This window comes from Citrus clementina, unplaced genomic scaffold (genome assembly GCF_000493195.1).
Source record: "Citrus clementina cultivar Clemenules unplaced genomic scaffold, Citrus_clementina_v1.0 scaffold_3, whole genome shotgun sequence".
In the NCBI taxonomy this organism is placed as follows: Eukaryota; Viridiplantae; Streptophyta; class Magnoliopsida; order Sapindales; family Rutaceae; genus Citrus; species Citrus x clementina.
Genome location: NW_006262339.1, coordinates 7418699 through 7442799, shown reverse-complemented (window position 1 = coordinate 7442799; position 24101 = coordinate 7418699). Strand labels below are relative to the sequence as shown.

The 24101-nt window shown below is 35.8% G+C and overlaps 4 protein-coding genes across 5 annotated transcripts; 2 read left to right on the top strand and 2 right to left on the bottom strand.

The window, feature by feature from the left end:
* Nucleotides 1-9080: 9080 nt before the first annotated feature.
* Nucleotides 9081-10924, bottom strand: LOC18050056 (pentatricopeptide repeat-containing protein At5g66520). The gene has a single exon (XM_006440573.2). The coding sequence runs from the start codon at nucleotides 10898-10900 to the stop codon at nucleotides 9230-9232; it is 1671 nt and encodes a 556-aa protein (XP_006440636.1). The 5' UTR covers nucleotides 10901-10924; the 3' UTR covers nucleotides 9081-9229.
* A 595-nt stretch (nucleotides 10925-11519) lies between these two features.
* On the top strand, nucleotides 11520-14234 carry LOC18050055 (pentatricopeptide repeat-containing protein At5g61400). The gene has a single exon (XM_006440572.2). It carries the CDS (start codon nucleotides 11645-11647, stop codon nucleotides 13736-13738), a length of 2094 nt encoding a protein of 697 aa, XP_006440635.1. The 5' UTR covers nucleotides 11520-11644; the 3' UTR covers nucleotides 13739-14234.
* A 349-nt stretch (nucleotides 14235-14583) lies between these two features.
* On the top strand, nucleotides 14584-17512 carry LOC18050054 (NEP1-interacting protein-like 2). Of its 2 annotated transcripts, XM_006440571.2 has the most exons (5): nucleotides 14586-15018; nucleotides 15320-15498; nucleotides 15759-15842; nucleotides 16766-16921; nucleotides 17171-17511. In XM_006440571.2, exons 1-5 carry the CDS (start codon nucleotides 14919-14921, stop codon nucleotides 17291-17293), a joined length of 642 nt encoding a protein of 213 aa, XP_006440634.1. In that variant the 5' UTR covers nucleotides 14586-14918; the 3' UTR covers nucleotides 17294-17511. The 2 variants fall into 2 exon arrangements, with proteins under 2 accessions (XP_024044117.1, XP_006440634.1); XM_024188349.1 differs by lacking the exon at nucleotides 15759-15842 and having other exon boundaries at nucleotides 14584-15018; nucleotides 17171-17512.
* A 607-nt stretch (nucleotides 17513-18119) lies between these two features.
* LOC18050053 (ribulose-phosphate 3-epimerase, chloroplastic) lies at nucleotides 18120-22860 on the bottom strand. Its single transcript, XM_006440570.2, has 10 exons — nucleotides 22626-22860; nucleotides 21770-21884; nucleotides 21304-21444; nucleotides 21098-21211; nucleotides 20409-20487; nucleotides 19820-19929; nucleotides 19636-19692; nucleotides 18859-18928; nucleotides 18662-18768; nucleotides 18120-18306 (listed from the first exon to the last, which is right to left on the bottom strand). Exons 1-9 carry the CDS (start codon nucleotides 22733-22735, stop codon nucleotides 18719-18721), a joined length of 846 nt encoding a protein of 281 aa, XP_006440633.1. The 5' UTR covers nucleotides 22736-22860; the 3' UTR covers nucleotides 18120-18306; nucleotides 18662-18718.
* Nucleotides 22861-24101: the final 1241 nt, after the last annotated feature.

Here is a 24101-nt window from a genome sequence, read left to right as displayed (position 1 = left end):
TAAAAAAGAAAAATTAAAAAGTGAATTTTTAACAGATAAGTCTGAATTATTTTAAATTTGAAAATAAGCAAAAGAGCAGCGATCAACACTTACCGAAGCAGTCACCTGCTCATCTTCATCCTCTTCCTCCCTAACTTTACTATTCCCATTTTGCCTCCACCTTTCTATTGATTCCTTAATATACACTTCACTGACAAAAAACCACATTTTGGGTACTATTGCTACTACCCGCTACTGCCTACTGCCGTTGCTACAACCTGCTGCCATCGCTTCTCCTGCCGATCGTATTAATTGGATTGAGTTATAAATATTTGAAAATAAAAAGAAAAGAAAGTGGTCAAATGAAATTTAACACAAAAAAGACAAAATGTGGTGTAGGTTGTCGTTGTGGCAACATAAATAGGGCCTTCCATAAAATATAAAATATAAATAAATAAATCTTCCTTCTTAGGTTTTCTCTGAAAAATAAGAATGAAACTAGATAGGGTCTTTATGGCTCTTCTTTCTACCCACGAGTTGGGTTATAAGAATCATTTTTCTCTTAGTAAACTTATCTGATTTTGCTTTCAATACCAGCCTTGTTTTGGGTAGCAACCAGAGTTCAAAGTTAGAGGAGTCATCGCTAGAATTAATCCATTATTAATTGAAGCCAGTGTCTGCAAACGGGCTATAGATATGGAAGACTTAATCAAACGATGTAGAGCAATCACTATATCAGGAGAGGGAGAGGGGAGAGTATCTTTTAGGAGCAAAATGAAAGCAAAAGGAGAAAAAATTGTGGCGGAATGCTTAATAGGGAAGGTGTTAACAAACAGGAATGTGAACAAGAAAGGCTTAAAAATAGCTTTGCAACAAGCTTGGCAAAATATTAGAGCAGTAAAAGTAGAAAACTTGGGGGACAATGTATTCCTCTTCAAGTTTGGAGCAAAGATGGATAAAAGGCGTGAGTTGACAAGTGGTCCATGTCTTTTTAATAATGCCTTCCTTGTGTTTACAGAGCCTATAGGTATCGGTGATATCTCCAAACAATCCTTTGTACATACATCATTCTGGGTGCAACTTCAAAATGTACCCATTATGTGTATGGATAAGGAAATATTAATGGTAATTGGTGGCACAATTAGGAAAGTTGAGAAGGTGGGAACAGATGCCAGCAGAGATGTTATGGGGTAGATTATCAGGCTTAGGGTATCACCAAGCCACTAACAAAAGTCATACTGCTGCTGACAAAGAAGAAACAAGAAAATGCCTAAACAAATAGACGACCTGAGATGCAGAAAGATAGTCATGGAGAAAGCCAAAAAGAGGAAGACCAGATTCCAATAACAGTCCAATATGAAAAGCTACCAGAATTTTATTACTATTGTGGTTGTATTGAACACTAATACAAAGAATGTGTAGTATACAAAAATCATGCTAAGGAAGATATGCCGTATGGTACATGAACTAAAGCTCAAACCACTGTAGAAAGATTGAAACAACAAAAAGATAGTGGAAGACCGAACACAAGATCAGAAAATACAACAAATGAATCACTAAATCCACAAGGGAAACCCCCATTCCAAAATCATCGAGTTGCAACCTTTAAAAGGGGTTGAAAATTTAGACCCGGAAGATGAGGCAATCTACATCTGAGAAAATTTAAATACAAAGGCGTATCAATTACAAAGATATAAAGAGATGAGATTTGTAAGTGAAAACTGTCAGAGGCTAAAGATGACAGCTAGTGAAGTCAACATCAACAAAGGGAAAGAGCTAGAAATACCTATTACAGCTAATGGAGCTGAGGAAGGAAAAAGGCAAAATGCTAAAAAATAGAAAACACAGCTGGATTTGGAGACATGAAAAAATATGGCGGGAAAGTAAAGAAAATGAAAACAAAGAAAGAGCAAATGGGTTGAATGCGGCTATAACAAAGCCCAAAAGAAGAAAATGGAAAATGCAAGCACAAGGTGAAGACAAATGTAAAGAAAAGAAGCAACATGGGCTAATAACAACAAAAAGCTAGCAATCGAAGCTACTGAAGCAATTTGTGCAAGCTTAGGAGCAGGGACGGAGCCAGCGTGGGACGAGGTGGGGCACAGGCCCCAGCTGGCTTTAAAATTTTTTTTTTTATAATTATACTAAAAAATTATATTTTATTTGTTATTTATGAAAAATGCCCCAGTTGAATTATAAAATTTAAAATTGACTCCAGTAATTTTAAAATATTTCATATTGTCCCTAGTTTAAATTTCTAATTATAAATAATTTAATTAGTTATTAACATTTCATGAAACTTGATTAAAGACACAAGAACAAATATTAAAATACAAAACAATCATAACAAAATGTTAGTATAATGGTTAATGGACTGGTATTTAATCTTTTTATTTTTTATTCAAGTAAAATCAATTATTTAGTCTTTCAACACCGAATCATAAGTTGTAAGTCTACCTAATTCTAATTTTTAATTTTCTAATTAATCTTTTGTCTAGTTTTAAAATTTATAATTTTATCATGCATTTCATATTTGTTTTGTGTGTTGCAATATATGAATATTTTTGTTATTATTAAAAGATTTTAAGAGCAAATTAAGTAATAACCTAGTCTTGTATATTGAAAAATATATTTTTGCTTATAGTGATAATGCATTATTTTCAACTCATAAAATCTCATTGAGGAGTTTTCACGGAGAACCATTGTAATAAGTAAATTTATTATCAATAAATATTATAGTTGTAATGTTATATATTGATATCTAAATTTTTAAAAATGTATTATACTTTAAATAGGGGTTTCAATTAGATGCATACAGACGCACTTTATAAGGAGCACAATCATACATGTGGCAAGCTCCCATTTGGAGTTTATGGGGCCCACAATAAATTTTCTCAAATAGGGACTTATGACACGAGCAATCGCACATTCGAGTCATGTTTGATTTTAAATATGCCCCGGCTCAATCAAAATCCTGGCTACGTCCCTGCTTAGGAGCAAAAAAGAAAAAAAAATAAGTGGCCAAACAGAAGTAGTGATTCTCAACTCTCCAAAAGCAAAACAAAAACTGAAGATGGAAACAAAGGAGTAACAAGACAATGAAATAGAGGAATTTGAAACGGAAGGCATAATGTTGACATCGATGGAGGCTGGACGCCAACCCCACCTACGGCCATGAATATTATAAGCTGGAACGCTCATGGACTGGGGAGTGACCCAACGTTCCGAAAAGCTTAAAAATTGCTCCAAAAGCATAAGCTTAAACTTGTGTTCTTTTGCGAAACCAAGCTAATAGCTAGTCAAATGCAAGAGAAAAGTAAAAAGTTGAAGTTTTATAATTGTTTTGAAGAAAACAAAACAGGCAAAATGAGGTTTAGCCTTAATGTAGAACTCATACTTATTGGTGGATATCAAGTCCTAAAGTAAACGCCAAATTGACGTAATGGTTTGTGCTGAGAATGGTAGTTGTTGGAGGTGTGTAGGGATCTACGGACACCTAGAAATGAGCTAGAAACACCATACATGAACGTTTTTAAAAAGGTTAGCTAACATATCTTCTCTGCCTTGGGTGTGCTTTAGTGATTTCAACGAAATTCTGTGGCCTTTTGAGAAAACAAAAGGAAATGACAGAGAAGTTTGCATGATGTATCAATTTAGATAAGCCATTAGAGAATGCAATCTGGTGGATTTGGGATGTAAAGGGCGTCCTGTTACATGGTTTAACAAAAGATATAGCACTGCCTGATTGAAGAATGATTAGATCGCTTCTTGGGTAACAATGAATAGTGTAATATGTTTCTTGAATCAGCTGTTGAAACTTTAAAGACATGGACATAAGATCATAACCCTATTTTGATGGTTGTGGTGGAGAAATGAAGGGGTTTAAGATATAATAGAACTTTTGTTGGTGGTAAATTTTGTGGGGAATGATAAATGTAGAGAAATACAACAATAATGGTGGAACTTTATTATGTAAAATAATGTGTTTACAACTAACTCTGTATGTAGGAAGAAACTGCATAAATTTTGTGTGCTTCAAGGCACGTTACAAATGTCGCTTTCCTTAAGACGTTATTTGCCCCCACCAATTGAGTGATGCACATGGGTTAAGCAAATATGCCTCCAGGATACAATGAAGCACTTGTTTGTTTGCTTGCGTTGTGCATCGACGAAAGCAAACTAGAATACTCTTGAATGTTGCAAGCCTACCAAGAAACAATATATTGTTCCTGCAAAAAACAATATATTAGAATGTGAATGCACAAAAGAAATGGGTGTTTTGTGTTGAGATTCGTACTAGAAAGGAATGCTAAGAAAAGAGTGGTGTATGATCATTCATTTCATGTCTAAATGGCTTAAACATGACCCCTATTTATAGATATACTTGTGCCCCCTCATTTGGGTTATCATCTTTCATGATACCCCTTCATTCATGGCCATTGGATCTAGATTTGATTTTAATCAATGGTCCAAATTGAACCATCACCATTTCAAATGAAATGTCACCATGAAATGATGCATCTCTAAGTGAAATGTTGCCATGAAAAGTTATATCATTTAGTAAAAGGATACATTTTCTACAAGACACAATTAAATGGACATGTCCTTACAACAAGACATTATTTAATTAGACAAGTCTTTAGTGAAAGGTACATTTTCTATAAGGCACAATTAATAGGACATGTCTTTACCATAAGACACAATTATTTTGAAAATTTCCAACAACTTTTACTCAGGTACACTATGAGAATTTATGGAACCATTATGACAAATGCAGAGAAATTTTTAAGTAGGTGTGGGATGAGAAAAAAAGGTGAAATGACTGAAGGTGCAGTTAAATGCTTAAAAAAAAAAAGAATCAATGGCTCAACTTCAATGTTGGAGTAAAGAAACATTCAGAAATAGAGGTAAGAAACTGGAAAAGTTGATAAATGAATTAACGGGGATGAAATAATAAAATTGGCATTATGAAGATTGATAACATATCAAAATGTTAGAAAAGTATATTAGTGGCCTTTTACTGAAAGAGGGGATATACTGGAAGAAGAGATCCATAGTTGATTGGCTTTGAGAGGGAAACAAAAACATAAAATTTTTCCATGCCAAGGAATTATCTAGAAAAAGGAAAAAAAAAATCTGGGGAATTCTAGATGAATATGGGACTTAAGACAAAAGAAGCTGATGATGTGGAAAAAATGTTTTGCAACTACTTTACATAGTTACTCATTACAACAAATCCTTCTCAAATTCAAATAGAATATGTCTTTCAAGATATGTCTACTAGAGTAATAAGAGAAATGACATGAATAAATAGCTGGATAGACTTTTCACTGCAGAGGAGATAATAACAACTTTGTCCCAAATGTGTCTAACCCAAGACCCTAAACCAGATGGCTTCCAACAGTTTTCTTTCAAAAGCACTGGAAATATGTGAGCAAATGAGTATTGATGCCTTTATATCCTCAATAAAAGAAGTAATATTGTTCCCCTTAATCATACATACATTGCTTTAATCCCAAAGGTGGAGAAGCCTAAAAAAGCGACATATATTAAGGCCTATTAGTTTATATAATGTGATTTATAGAATTGTAACAAAAATCATAGCCAATAGACTAAAACATATGTTGCATAGTATAATCTTACCAACTCAGAGTGCTTTTATTCCTATTAGACTTATTATTGATAATGTAGTTATATGTTATGAATGCTTGCATAAGATAAGGTTGTATGAGGGGAGGAAAAATGCCCTAGTTGCCTTAAAAACTTGATATTAGTAAGGCATATGACACTGTGGAGTGGGGCTTTTTGGAAAATGTTATGAAGAAACTAAATTTCTCACCTAAATGAATTGAATTGATTATGAGATGTATTTCAGCAATATCTTTCTCAATTCTCATTAATAGAACAACAAAAAGAATGATTCACTTACAAAGGGGATTGAGACAAGGTTGTTGCCTGTCTCCTTATCATTTTATTCTCTGTGCAGAAGGCTTTTCAAATCTATTGTAGCAAGCTGAAGCTAAGAAGCTGATCTAGGGGTTGAAATTCAACAACAACTTGGCAATAACTCATTTACTCTTTGCAGACGATAGCCTTATATTTGCAAGGGCCAATGATGAAGATTGTACAAGGCTAAAGCAAATGTTTGATAGCTATACAGTTGCCTTTGGTTAAATTTTCAACTGCGAGAAATCCTCAATGCTCTTCAATGGAAACAACCAAGCCCAGCAAATTGATAAAATCAAAAGCATCTTCTAGCTCAATGTTGTTTCAAGACATGAGAAGCATTTGAGGTTGTTGTCCATGGAAACTTTGGCTTCTTCAATGACATCAAGCTGAGAGTGCTTAATAAGATATCCAATTGGTAGAGCAAACTATTTTCCAGTTGAGGGAAAGAGTTTTAATCAAACAATTGCCCAAGCAGCTCCTGCTTATGCTATGAGTGTGTTTAGGATTTCTTTGGGTCTATGTGCTGACATCCAAAAAGCAATAGCTCGATTTTGGTAGAACTCAAAGGAATATCACAGAAGCATTCATTAGGCTAGACGGGAGAGGATGTGTAAATCCAAAAGAAAATGAGGAATGAGATTCATAGACTTATCCAATTTCAACCAAGCCCTAGTTGCCAAACAAGGGTGGAGATTGCTTCAATCCCTTGACTCTCTAATGGCAAAGGTTTTGTAGGCACAATATTTTAGAAAAACATGTTTCTTAAATGCAAAGAAATGTTGTAAGCCATCATTTAGTTGGAGGAGTATTCTCTGACAATGGACAAGTGATTTAAAATAGTGTGAGATAGAGAATTGGAAATGGAGAACAAGTAAAAATCTACAATAACAATTGGCTTCCTAGACCTTCAACCTTCAAGATTTTGTCAGCGCCAACTTTGCCTATAGATAGCACAGTTTCTTTGCTAATTAATGAGGAGCATAAATGGAATAAAACTATAATTAGGCAACAATTTACACCTGAAGATGCAGACCAAATTTTGAAGATCATGTTGCCAAGAAGTCCAAGACAAGATCGACATTTGTGGGCTTATGATAAACATGGTAATTACTCAGTAAAGAAAGGTTATCAAGTTGCTTTAAAACTTAAAATTTTGTCTAAGAAAAGTCCATTAGAGTGGCATGCAATATGAAAGCTTGATTTACTAGAGAAGGTTAAGATATCCATGTGGAGAGCAGCTCAGAATCTGCTTCCAACAGCAGATAACCTTTGGCAGAAAAAGGTTTTGTAACAACCCTAGTGCCAAAGATGTGGCAAATAAGGAAGGAATACTGCCCATGCTCTTCTGAACTGTAAGGAATGACAGAAGACATGGAAGAACATAGCCTTTCCAGATGATATGAAGCTTTTTACCACCTAAGACATTTTGAGTATCTTCCAAGTATTGGCAGCAAAGAAAAGTGAAGTAGAAATGGAATTGTTTATAGCTCTTTGTTAGGCAAATTGGCATTCTAGGAATCTTTTTGTCTTTGAGAAAAAGAGAGAAGATTCTCAAATATCAGTGGCTAAAGCAAAAGCAATTGTAGAATCATACAGAAAAAATAAACCTCCTCCACTGCCTTTTTTTTTCAAGACAGAGGAGCTTAGAGGACCAGACTTGGAAACCTCCTCTAATCGGATGTTTTAAAGTGAATGTAGATGCTGTAGAAAAGGTGGAAAATTAGGTGGCTGGTGTAGGAGTAGTAATTAGAGATTCTGAGGGGAAACTTTGTAGCAGCAGCTCAGAAGTAGGACATGTTCTATGGTGATGTACTTGCTACAGAAGCAAAAGCAATTCTGTTGGGAATTGAAACGGCATAATCTACTAGTTGTATGCCACTGATGATTGAATCCAATTGTCAAAAAGCTGTGGATCTGGCTATGGGAAGGAAATTTAGCAGAATCGAAATATGCTGGATTATTTCATAAATTCAAGAAGGCCTAAGAAGACTGAACAACACCACCCTGCAACATACTTCAAGGCTTGGTAATGATACTGCCCATTACATTGCTAAAATGGTTGTAAACAATACAGAAACTATAATGTGGATGGATACTTGCCCATCTCACCTTTTGTACCTTTTTTAATCCTAATTTTACATGAATTTCAAGCAATGGGTTTAATAAAATTAAGCGAGGCGGCTCCTACCATTGCTGCTCTTATCATATATTAATCTCTTTTATTATTACATTTCTAAAAAAATTGTTACAATTAGCTTGTTTTGGATGATCTCACTAGAATCATTTATTCAATAAGTGAAGTGTTTATTTATTAAACTTTTTTTTCCGTTCATAATTGTTTCAATTTCGAATCGCATGTATATCTGTTAAACTCAATATATTAGAGGATAGGCATATACCATCATATCATTATATATATATACACTATTAGAGAATAAACAGAACAGAAAAATAAACTACAAATTCCATGTTGCACATATATCTTGGTTGATTCCAATCTCTTCCGAAACGAGTTTGATAAAAGAATCTAAAATGAGGAGAATGAGAAACATGCTGCTAAGAAATTGGATATGGACACATTACAAGGAATTAGAAACCGTTGGCATCAAGTAAATTGAGAATATGCAAATGGAATTATTCCTTGCGCTGATGCATAAGTAGAACCAAAGCTGTAATTTCAAAATTTCAAGCATTGTCTTAGCCAATTATTGGGGTTTTCTCCTGACTCCCACAGTGTCTCACGTTTCCTCCTCCTAGGGCCCAAACCAGCATAGTTTCTTGCTGAGTAGTGAATGAAATATGCCTAGCATATTGAAATTTTGGCTTTATATTTAGCAAATCAAACATAATCACTATTAGCACTTGCCTTTCTCAAAAGCATTTGGAATTGGTCATAGTTCATTTTACGCAAAATGATGGTAGTAATTGTGAAAATTACATGAAATGATGAATGAATTGCCTGATTGATATTCTATTTCAACACAATCGTGCATCATGCTAGTTCTTAGCTTATTATTTTATTTGGTGACACAAAAAAGATTAAGGTCATGCCACAATTGCATGTGTATGTGAAGAGGGAGTTCAATAGACAATCAACTGTATTAGAAAGAATACTTCTATTAGTTTACATGAATTTTACACTTTTTGGGAGATTGACGAAAAATTTTATACCTTATAAGATGAGCAACTGTCTAGTGCCTATAAGACAAACAAATGATCTCAAGAACTGTAGAAACTCGAGTAAGTGAACTTAACGCGAGATGCAGTTTATCAACACAGCAAATTTCTCTTGCTACCTGTCCTATTCCTCAATACCCAAAAACAGCTCTGATATGTCTGGCTTGTAGCCTTCCTGCATAGCCTGCATGGTAATCTCACCAAGCGTCTTATAAATTAAAGATGCCTGCTTGTAGGTACTGTCACCAGCCACAAAATCATGAAGAACACCATTAATTTGGACCCAACTTTGACCTGGAGGCTTTCTTACACCCATCTTGATCATCTTCTGTCTTACAGCAGCAACATCCTGCCACCTTTTAGCAGCAGCATACACATTAGCCACAAGTGCAAGATAGCCGGCAGCTTGCTCAGGGTCAATCTCAGCCACCAATTTCTGAGCGACTTGTGAGGCAAGCTCAGCATTGTTATGAATTCTGCAACCAAGAAGGAGAGAACCCAACACAGCATCATTTGGTTTCATGGGCATATTCTGAACAAGACTGAAAGCTTCATCCATTAACCCAGCACGGCTGAAGAGATCTACCATGCACCCATAGTGCTCTATCCTTGGTTTGATTCCCCAATTTTGATTCATGCACTCAAAAAATTGGCGGCCCTCATCAACAAAGCCACCATGGCTACAAGCACTCAGAACACCTAAGAAGGTTAGCTCATCCGGTCTTGCTCCATTCACTCCCGAGCTCTGCATCCATTCAAAGAAAACAAGAGCTTCTTGTGCATAGCCCTGCTTTGCAAATCCCGTAATCATGCTCGTCCAAGAAACAGTATTTCTCCTCTGCATTTTTCTAAACACTCCATGGGCTTCTTCAATCTCGCCACAACTAGCATACATATGAATAAGTGCATTATTCAAAGATACTAAAACTGGTTCTCTTCCAACAGAAAAGTTCTCCTCAACATATGAATGTATCCACTTTCCCAACTTCAAATCCCCTATTTCAGCACAAGCCGATAAAGCTGCCACCAACGCCACTTGATCCAATCCCACACGGGCTCTTCTCATCTCGTTAAACAAAGACAACGCTTGCCTGGACTTCCCATTCTGAGCACACCCCGAAATCATGGTCGTCCACGAAACGACATTCCTGTGTGGCATCTCATCAAAAATCTTCCATGCCCCATCAATATCTCCACGCTTAACATACCCCTTAAGCAACGAATTCCAACTCACAACACTCCTCGCAGGCATATCGTCAAACAGCAGACGCGCGCAACCAACGCCGCACTCCCCCCCACTCATCAAATACAAATTCATCAAATTTGTCCTCATAAACACATTTGAGCAATACCCACTTGCCAAAACTCTCCCATGAACCTGCTCCCCCTCTCTAAAGAACCCACATCTTGCGCACACACTCAAAAGAAACGAATACGTGTACTCATCAGGCTCAGTCTCTTTGTCTATCATTTGTTTGTACAAGTAAACTGATTTTTCAGGCGTTTCGCTCCTAGCATGGCCTCTAATCATTTGGTTCCATATAGAAGTACTTGGGTTTTCAGTTTTTTCAAAAACCTTTTGGGCATTTATGAGATAACCCGATGTCACGTAGAAAGCTAAGAGCTTTGCGAGGATGTAGTTCTTCTGGGAAAAGCCGTTAATGATTATTTGAGAGTGAATTTGAAAGTGTGTTTTAGTGGTGTTGCGGATTTGTAATAGGGAAAAAATTTGTCGCGTTGTTGGAGCTTTGGAGCTCGTTGCCGGATTGGCGGGAATTATTTCTTCAACCAACATTTAAGCAGTCGCCGCTGGCAGACAAGTAACATGCACAAGGGAGCAGGCCTAGATTTTACTTATTAGAGTAATATAAATTCACAATTATTATTATTATTATTATTGGAAAAGAGATATTAGAGTATTATAAATAGCCTCAAATTTTTTTAATGACAATAATGTTAGGTATCCCCAAGTTTTAATTATTGTCATAGTGTTTAAGGCTTTGGTAATCTAATAATTTATTTGTATTTAGCACAATCATGTTAGTCATTATTAATATTTACTAATCTATGGTAGTTGATAGCATGCATATTTACTTGATAACACGATGCGTATTAATTTTAAATTTTGACGAGATAATTAGTTGTTAAATTTTGCCATTTCAGTTCATGTGCAGAATTATTCTTTGTTGTCGCATTGGTTAGAAGTACTTTTTTTTTTTAATCCAACTTTATTGGGTAGCAATATTGTTTTGAATAATTTCAACAAGATAAAGAGTGTTAGCATTACTCTTGATGGTGATCATTTTCAATATTAGTAAAATGAAAATAAATTATATCAATGAAAACTTAAATAGGATATTAAGATTGTTATCAAAATAAAAAATAAAAATTAAGAAGTGATAAAATTATTTTTGTTGGCCTTTTGGTATTAACATTTTCTCCGTCGTTGGGTACTTTCCCGAAGACCGTTAACGGAATAAAGAACAGTTACAGAAATACATGGACAGAGGCAATCAACCTCAAAGTAGCTGTCTGAGCAATGTTGAAGATTTTCCCGCCAAAACAAAAACTCACCTTCATCGACATCAAAATCAACAAACAGCCTTTAATCACTTTAAGATCAATCTCTGAATCATCATCAATGCCTTCAACACCATTTTCTTCTTTATCGTCGTCGTCGTCGTCATCATTGCCACCCCGTTCAAATTTAACAAATGCTATACTGAACTCTAAAACACCCAACCAAGCACTAGTACTTTTCAATTCTTCTTCCAAAAAATTAAACCCAACCAAGAGTCTTGCACCCTTTGCAGCTATATTTTATGTCTTAGCCAATGCCAAGTTGTACAAAAACGCCAGGTGTTTGATAAAAGACGTGACTGAAAATCTCCTAAAATCTCGCAAACCCCACCATGTCTGTTACTCTGTCTTTAATGCACTCAACAGTTTAGAGATACCGAAATTCAATCCCTCTGTGTTTAGTACGTTAATTATCGCATTTTCTGAGATGGGTCACATTGAAGAGGCCTTGTGGGTGTATCGTAAAATTGAGGTTTTGCCTGCTATTCAGGCATGTAATGCGTTGTTAAATGGGTTAATTAAGAAGGGGAAGTTTGATTCCGTGTGGGAATTTTATGAAGAAATGGTGTTGTGTGGGTTGGTTGCTGATGTTGTCACGTATGGGGTACTTATTGATTGTTGTTGTGGCCAAGGTGATGTTATGAAAGCGCTCAATTTGTTTGATGAGATGATTGACAAAGGGATTGAGCCGACAGTGGTGATTTACACAATTCTTATTCATGGTTTGTGCAATGAGAATAAGATGGTTGAGGCTGAAAGTATGTTCAGGTCAATGCGAGAATGTGGCGTGGTTCCTAATTTGTACACTTACAATGCTCTAATGGATGGCTATTGCAAAGTGGCTGATGTGAATCGAGCACTCGAGTTTTATCATGAAATGTTACATCATAATTTGCAGCCAAATGTTGTTACGTTTGGTGTCCTAATGGATGGGCTGTGCAAAGTGGGTGAATTAAGAGCGGCAGGAAATTTTTTTGTTCACATGGCTAAATTTGGTGTTTTTCCTAACATATTTGTGTATAATTGCTTGATTGACGGGCATTGTAAGGCAGGTAACCTTTTTGAAGCAATGAGCTTGTGTTCTGAAATGGAAAAGTTTGAAATCTCGCCAGATGTATTCACTTACAACATACTTATTAAGGGTCTTTGTGGTGTGGGTCAATTGGAAGGAGCAGAAGGTTTATTGCAAAAAATGTATAAAGAGGGGATACTTGCAAATGTTGTGACATATAATTCCCTTATTGATGGATATTGCAAAGAAGGTGATATGGAGAAGGCTTTGAGTGTGTGTTCTCAAATGACAGAAAAGGGTGTAGAACCAAATGTTGTTACCTTTTCTTCTTTGATTGATGGTCAATGCAAGGCGGGAAACATAGATGCTGCAATGGGTTTATACACAGAAATGGTAATTAAAAGCCTTGTGCCTGATGTCGTTGTTTTTACAGCTTTGATTGATGGGCTTAGTAAAGATGGTAACATGAAAGAAACCCTTCGGCTGTACAAGGAGATGTTAGAGGCAAAAATCACCCCTAGTGTTTTCACAGTTAGTAGCTTGATTCATGGCCTTTTTAAAAATGGAAGGATTTCTAATGCATTAAATTTTTTTCTAGAAAAGACTGATAAAACAGATGGTGGATATTGTTCCCCAAATCATGTGCTGTATGCCGCAATTATTCAAGCTTTGTGTTATGATGGGCAGATTTTAAAAGCTAGTAAGCTTTTCTCAGATATGAGATCTGATAATTTAAGACCAGATAATTGCACATATACTACCATGCTACGGGGGCTTTTACGAGCCAAGCGTATGCTTGATGTGATGATGCTGCTTGCTGATATGATAAAGATGGGCATTGTGCCTGATGCAGTCATTAACCAGGTCATGGTTCGCGGTTATCAAGAGAATGGAGATCTGAAATCGGCTTTCCGCTGTTCTGAATTTTTGAAAGAATCAAGAATTGGGAGTTCTGAAACAGAAGGACACACGACAAGATCTTTTCTTGGTCATTTAAAGCCCACAGTATATAAAGAACAGGATTTATCAATTTGTAGTTAATTTCCTAGGCAAGAAAATTGCCTTCTTGTAAAACTTTGCCCATTTCAAGGCCATCGAGGGCGGCTCTGATTCTTTCCATTGGATGTTCAGAATTGGACACCATGTGGCAACATGCTGCTGAGGATGCCAATGATCATTCCTGTGAGCAGCTTTGCACTTCTTCAATGCTGCTGCATTTGTTTTGCTCAGTACTGGCATAACTACATCAATCTTTACCGATTTCTGAAGAGCTGCTTATGGATTGCTCCACAATTGCCGGATACTGAGATAAGTGCCGATTTTTCATAGGGCTGTACCATGCTATGTCATGGAACGTTGTTGGATTTCAAAAATGCTCAAATCAGATCCTTTCGGTTTCTATATCGAAAATTGACTTACAAAGTTTTTCCATGGTTGGTATTAATTTAGGGTTGGGTCGAGTGAATAAATGTTTAGAGCCTTAAGGTTTCCAATTATTGGGAAACAAAAAGTAACGTGCTTCAGTTCTTATTTCCAATTCTACACTGCTTTCCAATTCTAAGTTTTGTTTTTGTTGTTGTTATTTGTGAAATAGCAGAAGTTGATGCAATAAAAAATCACAGCTTTTCGTAATTGTAAGGTGGAAAATCTCACGTCTCTCTTTTTACCCGAATGCCTGTATGTGCATAATTACTGAGCTCAGCCTCGCCATAATTGGTACCAAAACCGACTAATCATAAAGCTCTGTCTGGATGGTTCAATTGCTTTAGAAGCTCTTTTTATGAACAACAGTTCGACTAAAAACAGAAAACATTTGATACAAATGCATAACTATGAAGAAATTGACATATGTTTCTTTCAGAGAACCGTAATAATTTTAACTGATGATTGCTTTTTTGTGAAGCGAAAATCCCTCCGAAAAGCACCTGTCCGCGAAGCAGCTGTCACCGACAGGTGGGCAGGGTAGCTTAGTGGCTAAAAATTAAACGTAAAATATTTAAGTTTCAAAAACTTAACTGCCCCATAATCTAGGTACTTGTGTTTCTCTTTCCCCTTACAATTGAATCCACACAAAAAACATAATGAAAAATAAATAAATAAAGAGCCACCGAGATATTTTCGAAATCCATCTCTTTTTGCACGTGATCCCTCACTCCTTCAGTAACCAATATACGCCGGCTTCTCGCACTTGCGGTGGCTCCGCTTCAGCTCCGCCGCCAGCATGGATGATTTAGAATTCGAAGACCCCAACCTTTTCCAATCTATTCCCAAATTCATCGCTGGCGCCATTTCTGGCACCCTCACTGGTCTCTTCGCTCTGGGTACATTATTATGAGCTTCTTAATTCATTGTATGCATAAGTTTGTTTGTGAATGATGTTAAAAACAAAATCAAATTTTGCCTCTGACCCCGATGAGTATGATCCATGTTAACCTTGTCTGTGATGCCAAGATTGAAATTTGGTTACTCTTTATTTTTGTTGAATTTTCGGGACAATTCAGTACCGGTTCACTGTGTTTGGCAAGATTGTTTAATGAATACGAGAAGTTAGATTGGTTTTCTTATTGGGTTGAATTTCTATTCTGATGACCGTTTGATATGTGTTTGTGGATTAACTTGCAGCTGGAGCTTTCACAGGGGCAATTACGGGTGCTTTAGCTGGCAGGGCTTCTGACTGTGGTGTTCTGCGAGGGGCTGGACTGGGTGCAATTGCCGGGGCTGTACTCTCTGTTGAGCTTTTGGAGGCTTCTCGTGCTTACTGGTGTTTGGAACGAACTGGTTCTCGGGGCTCCTCGTCTATGGTTTGTTAACTAAATGATATTTCTTTAATACCTTTGGTACTGAGCAGTTAGTTTGTGGTTAAAACTAATTAAACTGAAAGCAGGGACTTGCTTGTTCCTTGTTCTTATTAATGGATTTCCATAATCATCAAAAGTTATGTATGTGTATCAAGCTATCACTATCCATTTTATTTTAAAGATATCTTGTAGAGTCTTCTGTTTCGTATAGATCTACTACCCTTTTTTCTGCAATGGACTGATTGTATACGCTCTGTGCCCAGGCAGACTTTGTTGAGGATCTTCTCCGCGGGAGATTCATAGAGGAACAGTTTACTCCAGCCATATTAGGTGCTTACCACTGGCAGGTGTGTTTATATTTTATATCCTTCGAAGCTTACCACTGTCTAGAAGAATTATATGGTTAAGAGTGACTATTCATTTATTCTTGTGATGAGTTGAGTGAAAATTATTTGAGTTGGGCATTAGTCTAAGTTACTCTGCACTGTTATGTCTAAAACCACACAGGATAATTGATTATGCTATGGTTGCTGGCCGTTATGATTTAGAGATTTATCCTATGCAACCTGAGTCCAAATGGAGAATAAGCACTAAAGCAGATGTGTGGATTCTGGTGTTTTTTATTCTCTAAGTCCATTGTTGTGACTTGAAAATAGCATAAGTGGAGTACAGTGCATTTTAAAGATGATAAGGTCTTTAAAAGCCTTTGACATTTCTTGAACAATCACTTCTCTCTTGCTTCTCTTGCTTTATTGCGCTAGCACTCCATCTTTTCTGTGCTCATTCTGTAGAATTAGAACTTCCAGCATAATGTCAAAATCATACTTGAATTTCTTGTGTATTGTGACCAAGCATTCAAGATATTGTTATGAAAAACTTTCTAGGTTAGGATATATATTGATTAATGAATATATGAGCTATAAGTTGAGTGTATGCCTGTCATATGAGGTTCCATGAGCATGCCATCAACGATCTGGATCTGCTATCAAGATAGTAGTTTGATTGGATATTTCCATATTTCTGATCTTTGTTTAATATTTTGTGTTAGTTTTTTTTTTTTTTTAATGTTCTGGAATGGTCGGAGATGCCTAACATGCAGCATGATATAAATAATAAATATTTTCCCTATTCAATTGTGCATGACTATGATGTATTTCATTCCGTTTAAATTTAAATCTTTTCAACAATTATTAGTGAAATAGTTTTAAGGATAGATTGAACAATAATCTGGAGATTCAATTTGTTAACCAATTTGTATCGGCATTCATAGGTAAGAATTGCTAGTATGAGTTACGATGTGAACGATACCGACTGTAGAGCTCTATCCAGAGGATTGACAGGAGAGTCACTGAAAAAATTACCTTGTCACGTGATCTTGGATGAAATCAAGCCAACACAGAGTAGCTGCTGCTCTATATGTTTACAGGTTTTCATTTTATATATTCAACTATTTTAGTTAGAAATTTTGGTGCTTTTGTTTGTCATTATTCCTCATTAGATACATGGGTGCTTGTTGGTTCAACTATTAAAACATTTGAGGTGGTGCAAGAAATCTGGGATTGGCTTATATAATCACATAATATTAAAAGAAAGAAAAACAATCATACTACCATCATACTTGTAGTTTGGTGGTTCTGGCAGCATGATAATGAGAATAATATTTTGTTCTTTGCAGGATATCATTGTTGGGGAACTTGCAAGGAGCTTGCCTCATTGTCACCACACTTTTCATTTGGCATGTGTGGACAAGTGGCTAATCAGACATGGCTCATGCCCTGTATGCAGACGGGATGTGTAGGCGTATGTAGGTTTGTATTATAGTTTACAGAAAGAAAATTTGAGGTGAAACCAGCCAGTCCACATATACATAGTGTGTTTGTATTGATGAGCATACAAGTCTTTCAAAGTTAATTTCTCTATATGTCATGGAGGATGGTTACCGTATATGCACTAGGGTGGCATAGTGACAGTCTTCGTTGAGCTTTGCAGGTTGAGAACTTGTACCTTTTGTATCTAATATAGTTAGTAGTGGATCAAATAAACAAGTATTGTTTATGAAAATCTTGCACTCCTGATGGAATTTGATTTTGAGAAGTTCACTTAGTGAGCTCATGCATTGTACTGTATGTTGTGAACTTGTTTGGATGTTGCTTTACACTTCAATGGTTCTAGGCAACCTGAGCTGGAAAAATTGATTGCATACAGTTGCAGGAGGAACAAAGAACTTCCCACAAGCTGGGGGTTTTTTTTTTAATCAAGCATGGTCATGACAATCGACCAACAATCTAGTTCATCCAGTTCATTATTCCTCAATTTGAGACTAAAATTTGGTTGAAATGCTACAACCCGAGACTGCTGGAACCTGTCTATTCATTGTCAAATGCCACGTATCTCTATGAAGTTTGCTTGTTCAAACCAAACGTGTTGAACCAATCTTTGCCCCACGATGGTGTTTACAGATTCTTACAGTATATATGGAGGTTAAAATCAAATAGTAAAAGGAACATTTAGTTAGATCTGCAGTCTATTTCTTCACTTCCTTATGCGGGCCAAAAAATATATGTATAGAAAATTAACAAAAAGGAAAATTAATTAATGTCTATTGGTTTGATGCAAATGCATTGAATAAGCTTGTATTATTCAATCTATATAAAAAGATATGATACAAAATACGCCTCACAACAGCAGTCTTACCCCAGACTTGATTTCTTATGAGTACATCCCCAACAACATGGAAACCGACCAAGAAGGGAAGATGATTCTGCCAACGACATGAACCAAGCAATAGGCGACTAATTTACTAGTGCATATCTGCAAACATGAAGACAACCCATAACTTAATAATCAAAGTCTTTTCAATAAAGTAAAGATAAGTTAATTATGTTTAAACTCCGAAGAAGCAGGCAAAATCTTTTATTCACATTCATACACGGTCTAATGCACCAAGAAAGTTGGGGACAGAAATTCAAAATGTTCATTGGTGAAAAGAACCTAGACAGAAAAGATTGACACTTTTTCTTGTTCCAATGATTCACAGTCACTATCTTTTCTGAAGATTTTCTAATATGGGTCATCTAGCCTCAAACTAATAACACCCTGTCACTAATCATAAATCATATTCTGATATTCAATAGAAGAACTTTGACAAAGTGGCAAGGTAACATACGCGGGTGATACAGATACTGTGGACTGAATCTAATCAATCCTTTTTGTAATCATCTGTTCACACTGCAACTGCTTGTGGCCTTTTGCTGGTTTTAATTCCCTTTATAGCTGTAAAACAATTAATTTACGCGAGAAAGAGTGTTATAAGTACATCAATTTTAGCACTTGAAAATTAAAAACAGTTCTGAGAGTCTGCACCTTCAGCATAATCTTTAGCTCCAAAGACAGCTGAACCAGCAACCAAGGCATTAGCGCCAGCTTCAATAACCTGCCACAATCAAACATTGGATTTACCTGAATCACATTGAACTGGATATTGCAACTTTTTTTACAGATACCTGAGGGTGATAAATTGAGCTTTCATTGCACATAGTCATAATAACATCCCAATTCAGAGGGCAAAAGGTTATAGTTTTTCTCTTCTATCCCCACCCCCCATCCCACCGTTCCCAAACCCTTCTTTTTTAATGGAAGTTAATGAAACAGATGGGGTATTTCTCTACAATATGACTGAAAATGTGCACACAAAAAATTCTTATATAGGATATTGAGAGAGATTTTATCATCTAAGCAAAAGATGGGGTACCATGAAATCATCAGCAAGCATAATTCAATATTTTTCAGTTTGTAATTAAAATTCAAAATATATGAAACACATTTTGATTTCAGAAAGAACCATTCATAAAATGCTCATCTGCCAACAAAAGTGAAAACCTTGTGCCTCTTTGCACCAATTGAGGTTTTTCCGGAACCACCAGCAGAGAAAGCACCAGAAAGGAAGCTAGCAGTAGTTTAAGAATGTAGCTGACTAAGTTCCAGCAGCGAATTCAATGGCAAATCTAGGCATGGATCGATATATAGTCCATATTGGAGTGCATTCATTAAAGCCATAAGCAAAAAGCACTTGAACACTGATTCACAAATGATATAAATACACCAACTTAAACAAAGCTGAGATGATCATATATTGGGTACCTTATATGCATTTTTCGGACCTACTCCACCATCTACTTCAATCCATGGGTTTACTCCCTGCATAGAAAACAAAGATTAGTGGCTTTTCAATACATGAAGAAAAGACATCAAAGCCTAACTGGAAGGATCAAAAGAAAACAAACATGTCACACATGCATATACACACATAAGCGTGAGAGTATACCTTCTCTAAACACATTCTTCTCAAGTCTGAGATTTTTTTTACTTGGCTCTCAATAAAGCTTTGCCCACCAAAGCCAGGGTTCACCGACATGATCAAGACAAGATCAACCACTGTCAACATGAATGGTATAGAAGATTGTCAAAGATAACCCAAACATATGGTATTGGATCAACTTCGGAGGAATGTTATCCTTCCATCTTGCTCTCTTTACTTTGACAATTCACAATTTCTTCCAGTCAATTTTTTCTTTTAATTTTTTTATATTTTCAAAGATTCTTTCTTGAAAGAATTTTGGAAACAAAAGTAAGAGCAGGATGACCTTTCACACTTAAGCCTCTATCCCCAAATAACTGCCGTGAAACAAGAAGCAGACAGCCCACATGGAGAGAAACAGAGAGTCAAATTCAACCAATTTAGCATACTAGAAAGCAGAAATACACTGTGCTTTCTGTTCCGCAAAAGGACATATCTCTTCATGTTAGGGAGTGAGCATTGGCAGAAAAAAGTCTTCTCTAGTAGTCATCTTTGTAAACTCCCCTTAAAACTGGAAGAAAGAATAAGGATATAGAGAGGGAACAGAAGAACTCACCATCAAGGACACATTCTATTGCACTCAGTGAGGTAGCAGGGTTAAGGACAACTCCAGCTTTAGCTCCCAAATCTTTTATCTGAATTGGGACAATATTAATAGAGTACTCAAATAGGCACCACACTACTGGGAACACCAAGTGGGTAATACAAGAATGTGAATAAAAGCAGATATTGACAGCTTTAGGGGAAAGTCAGCAAGTTCTTTATCCAAGCCATAATATATACACTAAATATCAAAGCAAAAAAAACGATTCTGTTCTGATCAAGCATTAAGCATGACTTATGGGGCTGATACATATGGCTACAATTAGAGGTTACCCAATGATTTATTTATTCATGCAAGAAAGGTCCAATCATAATCCATCAAAATAACAAGTTTGATACATTCAAGAGGCTCTAAACAGCAACTGCAGTTAAACAAAATACATTCTACTGCTTGATCTCAAATTCCCAATGTTATTGAGATCCATAAATTGTATCCAGCCATTGGAATATTGTACATATATCTCAGATGGAGATTTATTCCATTATCCATACATGTTACAGAGTAATTTCCATAGAAAATGCACAGTAGTAATCTTTCCAAGAAAAGATTAGAAACAAACACAAGAACACAAAAAAATTTATATTTATATATGGAAATTCGTGAAAGGAAAATGCATTAACGAGATCAAGGAAAAATCTTACTTGGTTAAGAGTGCGGTGCAAATGAATGGTGGATGATTGCTCACAGTGGACGCTGACTATGTCTGCTCCAGCCTTGATAAAATCAGGCACTCGTTGTTCAGGTTCGACAATCATCTGCAACACTTCAGCTTCATGTCAGCAAGCAAGCATATCTTTTATTTGAAAATGACTTGATCAATGAGAAAGCTATGCAAAAGAAACAACACCAAATGAACATCCAAAGGAAGGTCTGTCACAGGGCGCAAGGCATCAACCACAAGAGGTCCAATTGTAATGTTTGGAACAAAACGACCATCCATGACATCAACATGAATCCAATCACAACCAGCCAATTCCACTGCTTTTACCTAAGAGAAGATGAAAGTCAAATTCTAAAAGCAATAAAAGTTGACAGCAATATGCAAAAGAGATCAATCAAAAACTGCTTATTTTTGTAAACCCAGAATTGATTGACCAACTAAAGAAGTTGCCATAAACTGAGATGAAAATAATAAAATGTCAATAACTTGTGCAATAATAAGGATCATGGCCTGTACTGGAAGTTCAAAATTAACATGTTAACCCTTTCGGCCATAAGGCATGATAATATCTGAGACAATTAGTTGTGCAGCATCATCACATTAAATTATGAATTAGAATTATGGTGGCAGTGATCAAAAGGCAAAAGTTAACCTGCTCGCCTAACTTCGCGAAATTAGCAGAGAGAATAGATGGAGAAACAATAATATCACTTTTCGAGAACTTATCCACACGAGCTGATGCCTTCACTATAGTATGAATTCTCCCCCTGAATTCATATAAAAAGATGTGATAGAGGTATATAACAAATGTAGGTGTGAGATAAGGAATAGATCAACACAGACATGACGGAGATAAGGATACAAGTATATGCTATGTGGCAAGCGTACAAATGCTTGATAGATAATGAATTATATTCAAGGGCGGGAAATGGTTGGGGTGCATTGGTCATTAATCTTGAACTCTATGAAGGCAGCCTAGTAACATGATTTATTGAAGGAAGCTTTTCCGCCTCATGGATCGATTTTATAGGAAAGCCAAAACATTCATGAGCCTCTTTCTTTCTTTCTTTCTTTCTTTTTCTTAGAAAGAAAAAGCATAACTACAAACATGCAGGCACATATTAAATATAGCAATTATTTATAACCTAAGACAAGAGCACTTCATTTGAAAAAACTTTGGTATCTGGGGTACAGACCGATTATACACAGTCAACCTCATTACCTATAAACATCAAGATCATGAAAAAAGAAAAGGCAACAAATTTAATCAAAATTCACCTTCATTTCTACCCAAAATGTATATGGAATAGAAAATTTAGAAAATACAACACAAATTTCATCAATTTTAAATCATGCAAGGAAATTACATCATTTATGACTGGGTTTAACCCGAAAACAAAACTTTCCATTCTACATCCAAAACTTCATTAAACGAAAAAAACCCAATAAAATTCAAGAAAAATGAAAGAACAAAAAGAACCAAACAAAGGAACCTTCAAAAACTGTACCTTGTAAAACTAAGTGAACTGGGCTGATTAAGATTGGTTTTCTGCAACATGAAACCACCTGTAAAGCCATTGATCTGAGTCGTTGATGAACACAGCGAGCCTGTAGACATCTTGACGCTTTTTTTTGTTTCTCTCTCTAAAACGTAACTGTTGGTTTGGTTATGGCTAGTGAGAGGAAATATGGTATCTGTTTTCGTTCGTTTTCTCTAACCGAATTTCAGCGGCAAGTCTACGGAAAAACTTGCAAATAATTTAGGATAAAAACAATTAAGGTTGGTGACACGTGTGTGGTCAGATTTTAGGATTTATTTGCTTATCTTCATTGGTTTTGGTAGGCGCTCTTTGTTGCTGACGTGGATTGCCGCTGAAAATGGTTGGGATTTTCTTACGTGTATCAGAGTCAGTTTTCTTTTTTCTTTTTTATTTAATGCCCATAATTCAGTTGAAAACAAATTGGGAAAACTGGATTTTTTTTTTCTGAAGTGAATGTAGTTTAAACCAATTCTTGAATTGATTTGAGTTATGATGAATATCCTTTTCGTTGTTGTGTAAATTTTTATTCAATTATATAATTAAATAATAAGACGATATAAAAAATGAGATATAAAAAATTCACATGATTCAACTTTAGAATTATATTTACGAGTATAAAATAACAATATTTATTATTGAATAAAAATTATAATTAAAAATCTATATTTTTTTAGCGGCTGGTGCTACGTACGCCACACACAGCAATAATTGTGTGCCTCATCATAGGAACTGTTACTGTGTGTGGATGTACGTTACGTTAAACGTAACATAACGTAACGGGATCCTTGTTTAGCTAGTTGCTTGTGTTTTTTTATACATCAAGAGTTCATATTTATAATAAAATTTTTGGTGAGTTGTCTTTTAGGAGTTTCTAAGTTCTTTTATTGGGCCTTAAATAACGTTTGTAAGTATTAGATAGTCGCTGGATTCAACAACTGGGCTCCTTCTCGTTCTCTCATGCTCTCACGTTATCCTTATTTGACTTGTCCATTTCTTATTACAACATACCTAATCAAGGAAAAAATTGAATAAAACTCAAAAATCAGAATTTGTACTTTGTTGGACCATTCGCTTTCTCCTGTTATAGAGTTTCATAGTAACAGGTAGCAACTTGAAGTTTTTGAAAATAAAGTTGTTAATTTTTGTGACAATTTTCTAAAGTAATTAAATTATAAGTTGCCTTTTTTTTATTTTCCATGCTTCCAATTCCATAGCCTGTCGAATTATATACTCTAGGATTCATGATCGCATAGATAGTTTCAAAAACTCTAAAAAAAGCCACGGTGCTGGTGAAGCCTTCAACTGTTAACTTCAAAGACTAAAGTGATATTTTTACATAATTAAGGAAAAAAGAAGATAAATCTGTAGGGAGAAAATGAAGAAAACGTGATAGTGTAGTATTGTGTTGAGTTCGTTCAATCAAGTTTTCAAGAATCCTAGTTT

What these genes read in the sequence shown, in the direction of transcription:
- LOC18050056 (XM_006440573.2), bottom strand. Translation starts at nt 10,900, where the DNA reads ATGTTGGTTGAAGAAATAATTCCCGCCAATCCGGCAACGAGCTCCAAA.
- LOC18050055 (XM_006440572.2), top strand. Translation starts at nt 11,645, where the DNA reads ATGTTGAAGATTTTCCCGCCAAAACAAAAACTCACCTTCATCGACATC.
- LOC18050053 (XM_006440570.2), bottom strand. Translation starts at nt 22,735, where the DNA reads ATGTCTACAGGCTCGCTGTGTTCATCAACGACTCAGATCAATGGCTTT. An exon ending in TGCACCGCACTCTTAACCAA is followed by an intron (nt 20,488 to 21,097) that starts GTAAGATTTTTC and finishes GTCCCAATTCAG; the next exon opens with ATAAAAGATTTGGGAGCTAA. An exon ending in GAAGAATGTGTTTAGAGAAG is followed by an intron (nt 19,693 to 19,819) that starts GTATACTCTCAC and finishes TTTTCTATGCAG; the next exon opens with GGAGTAAACCCATGGATTGA.
- LOC18050054 (XM_006440571.2), top strand. Translation starts at nt 14,919, where the DNA reads ATGGATGATTTAGAATTCGAAGACCCCAACCTTTTCCAATCTATTCCC. An exon ending in TAGGTGCTTACCACTGGCAG is followed by an intron (nt 15,843 to 16,765) that starts GTGTGTTTATAT and finishes CGGCATTCATAG; the next exon opens with GTAAGAATTGCTAGTATGAG. An exon ending in GCTGCTCTATATGTTTACAG is followed by an intron (nt 16,922 to 17,170) that starts GTTTTCATTTTA and finishes TGTTCTTTGCAG; the next exon opens with GATATCATTGTTGGGGAACT.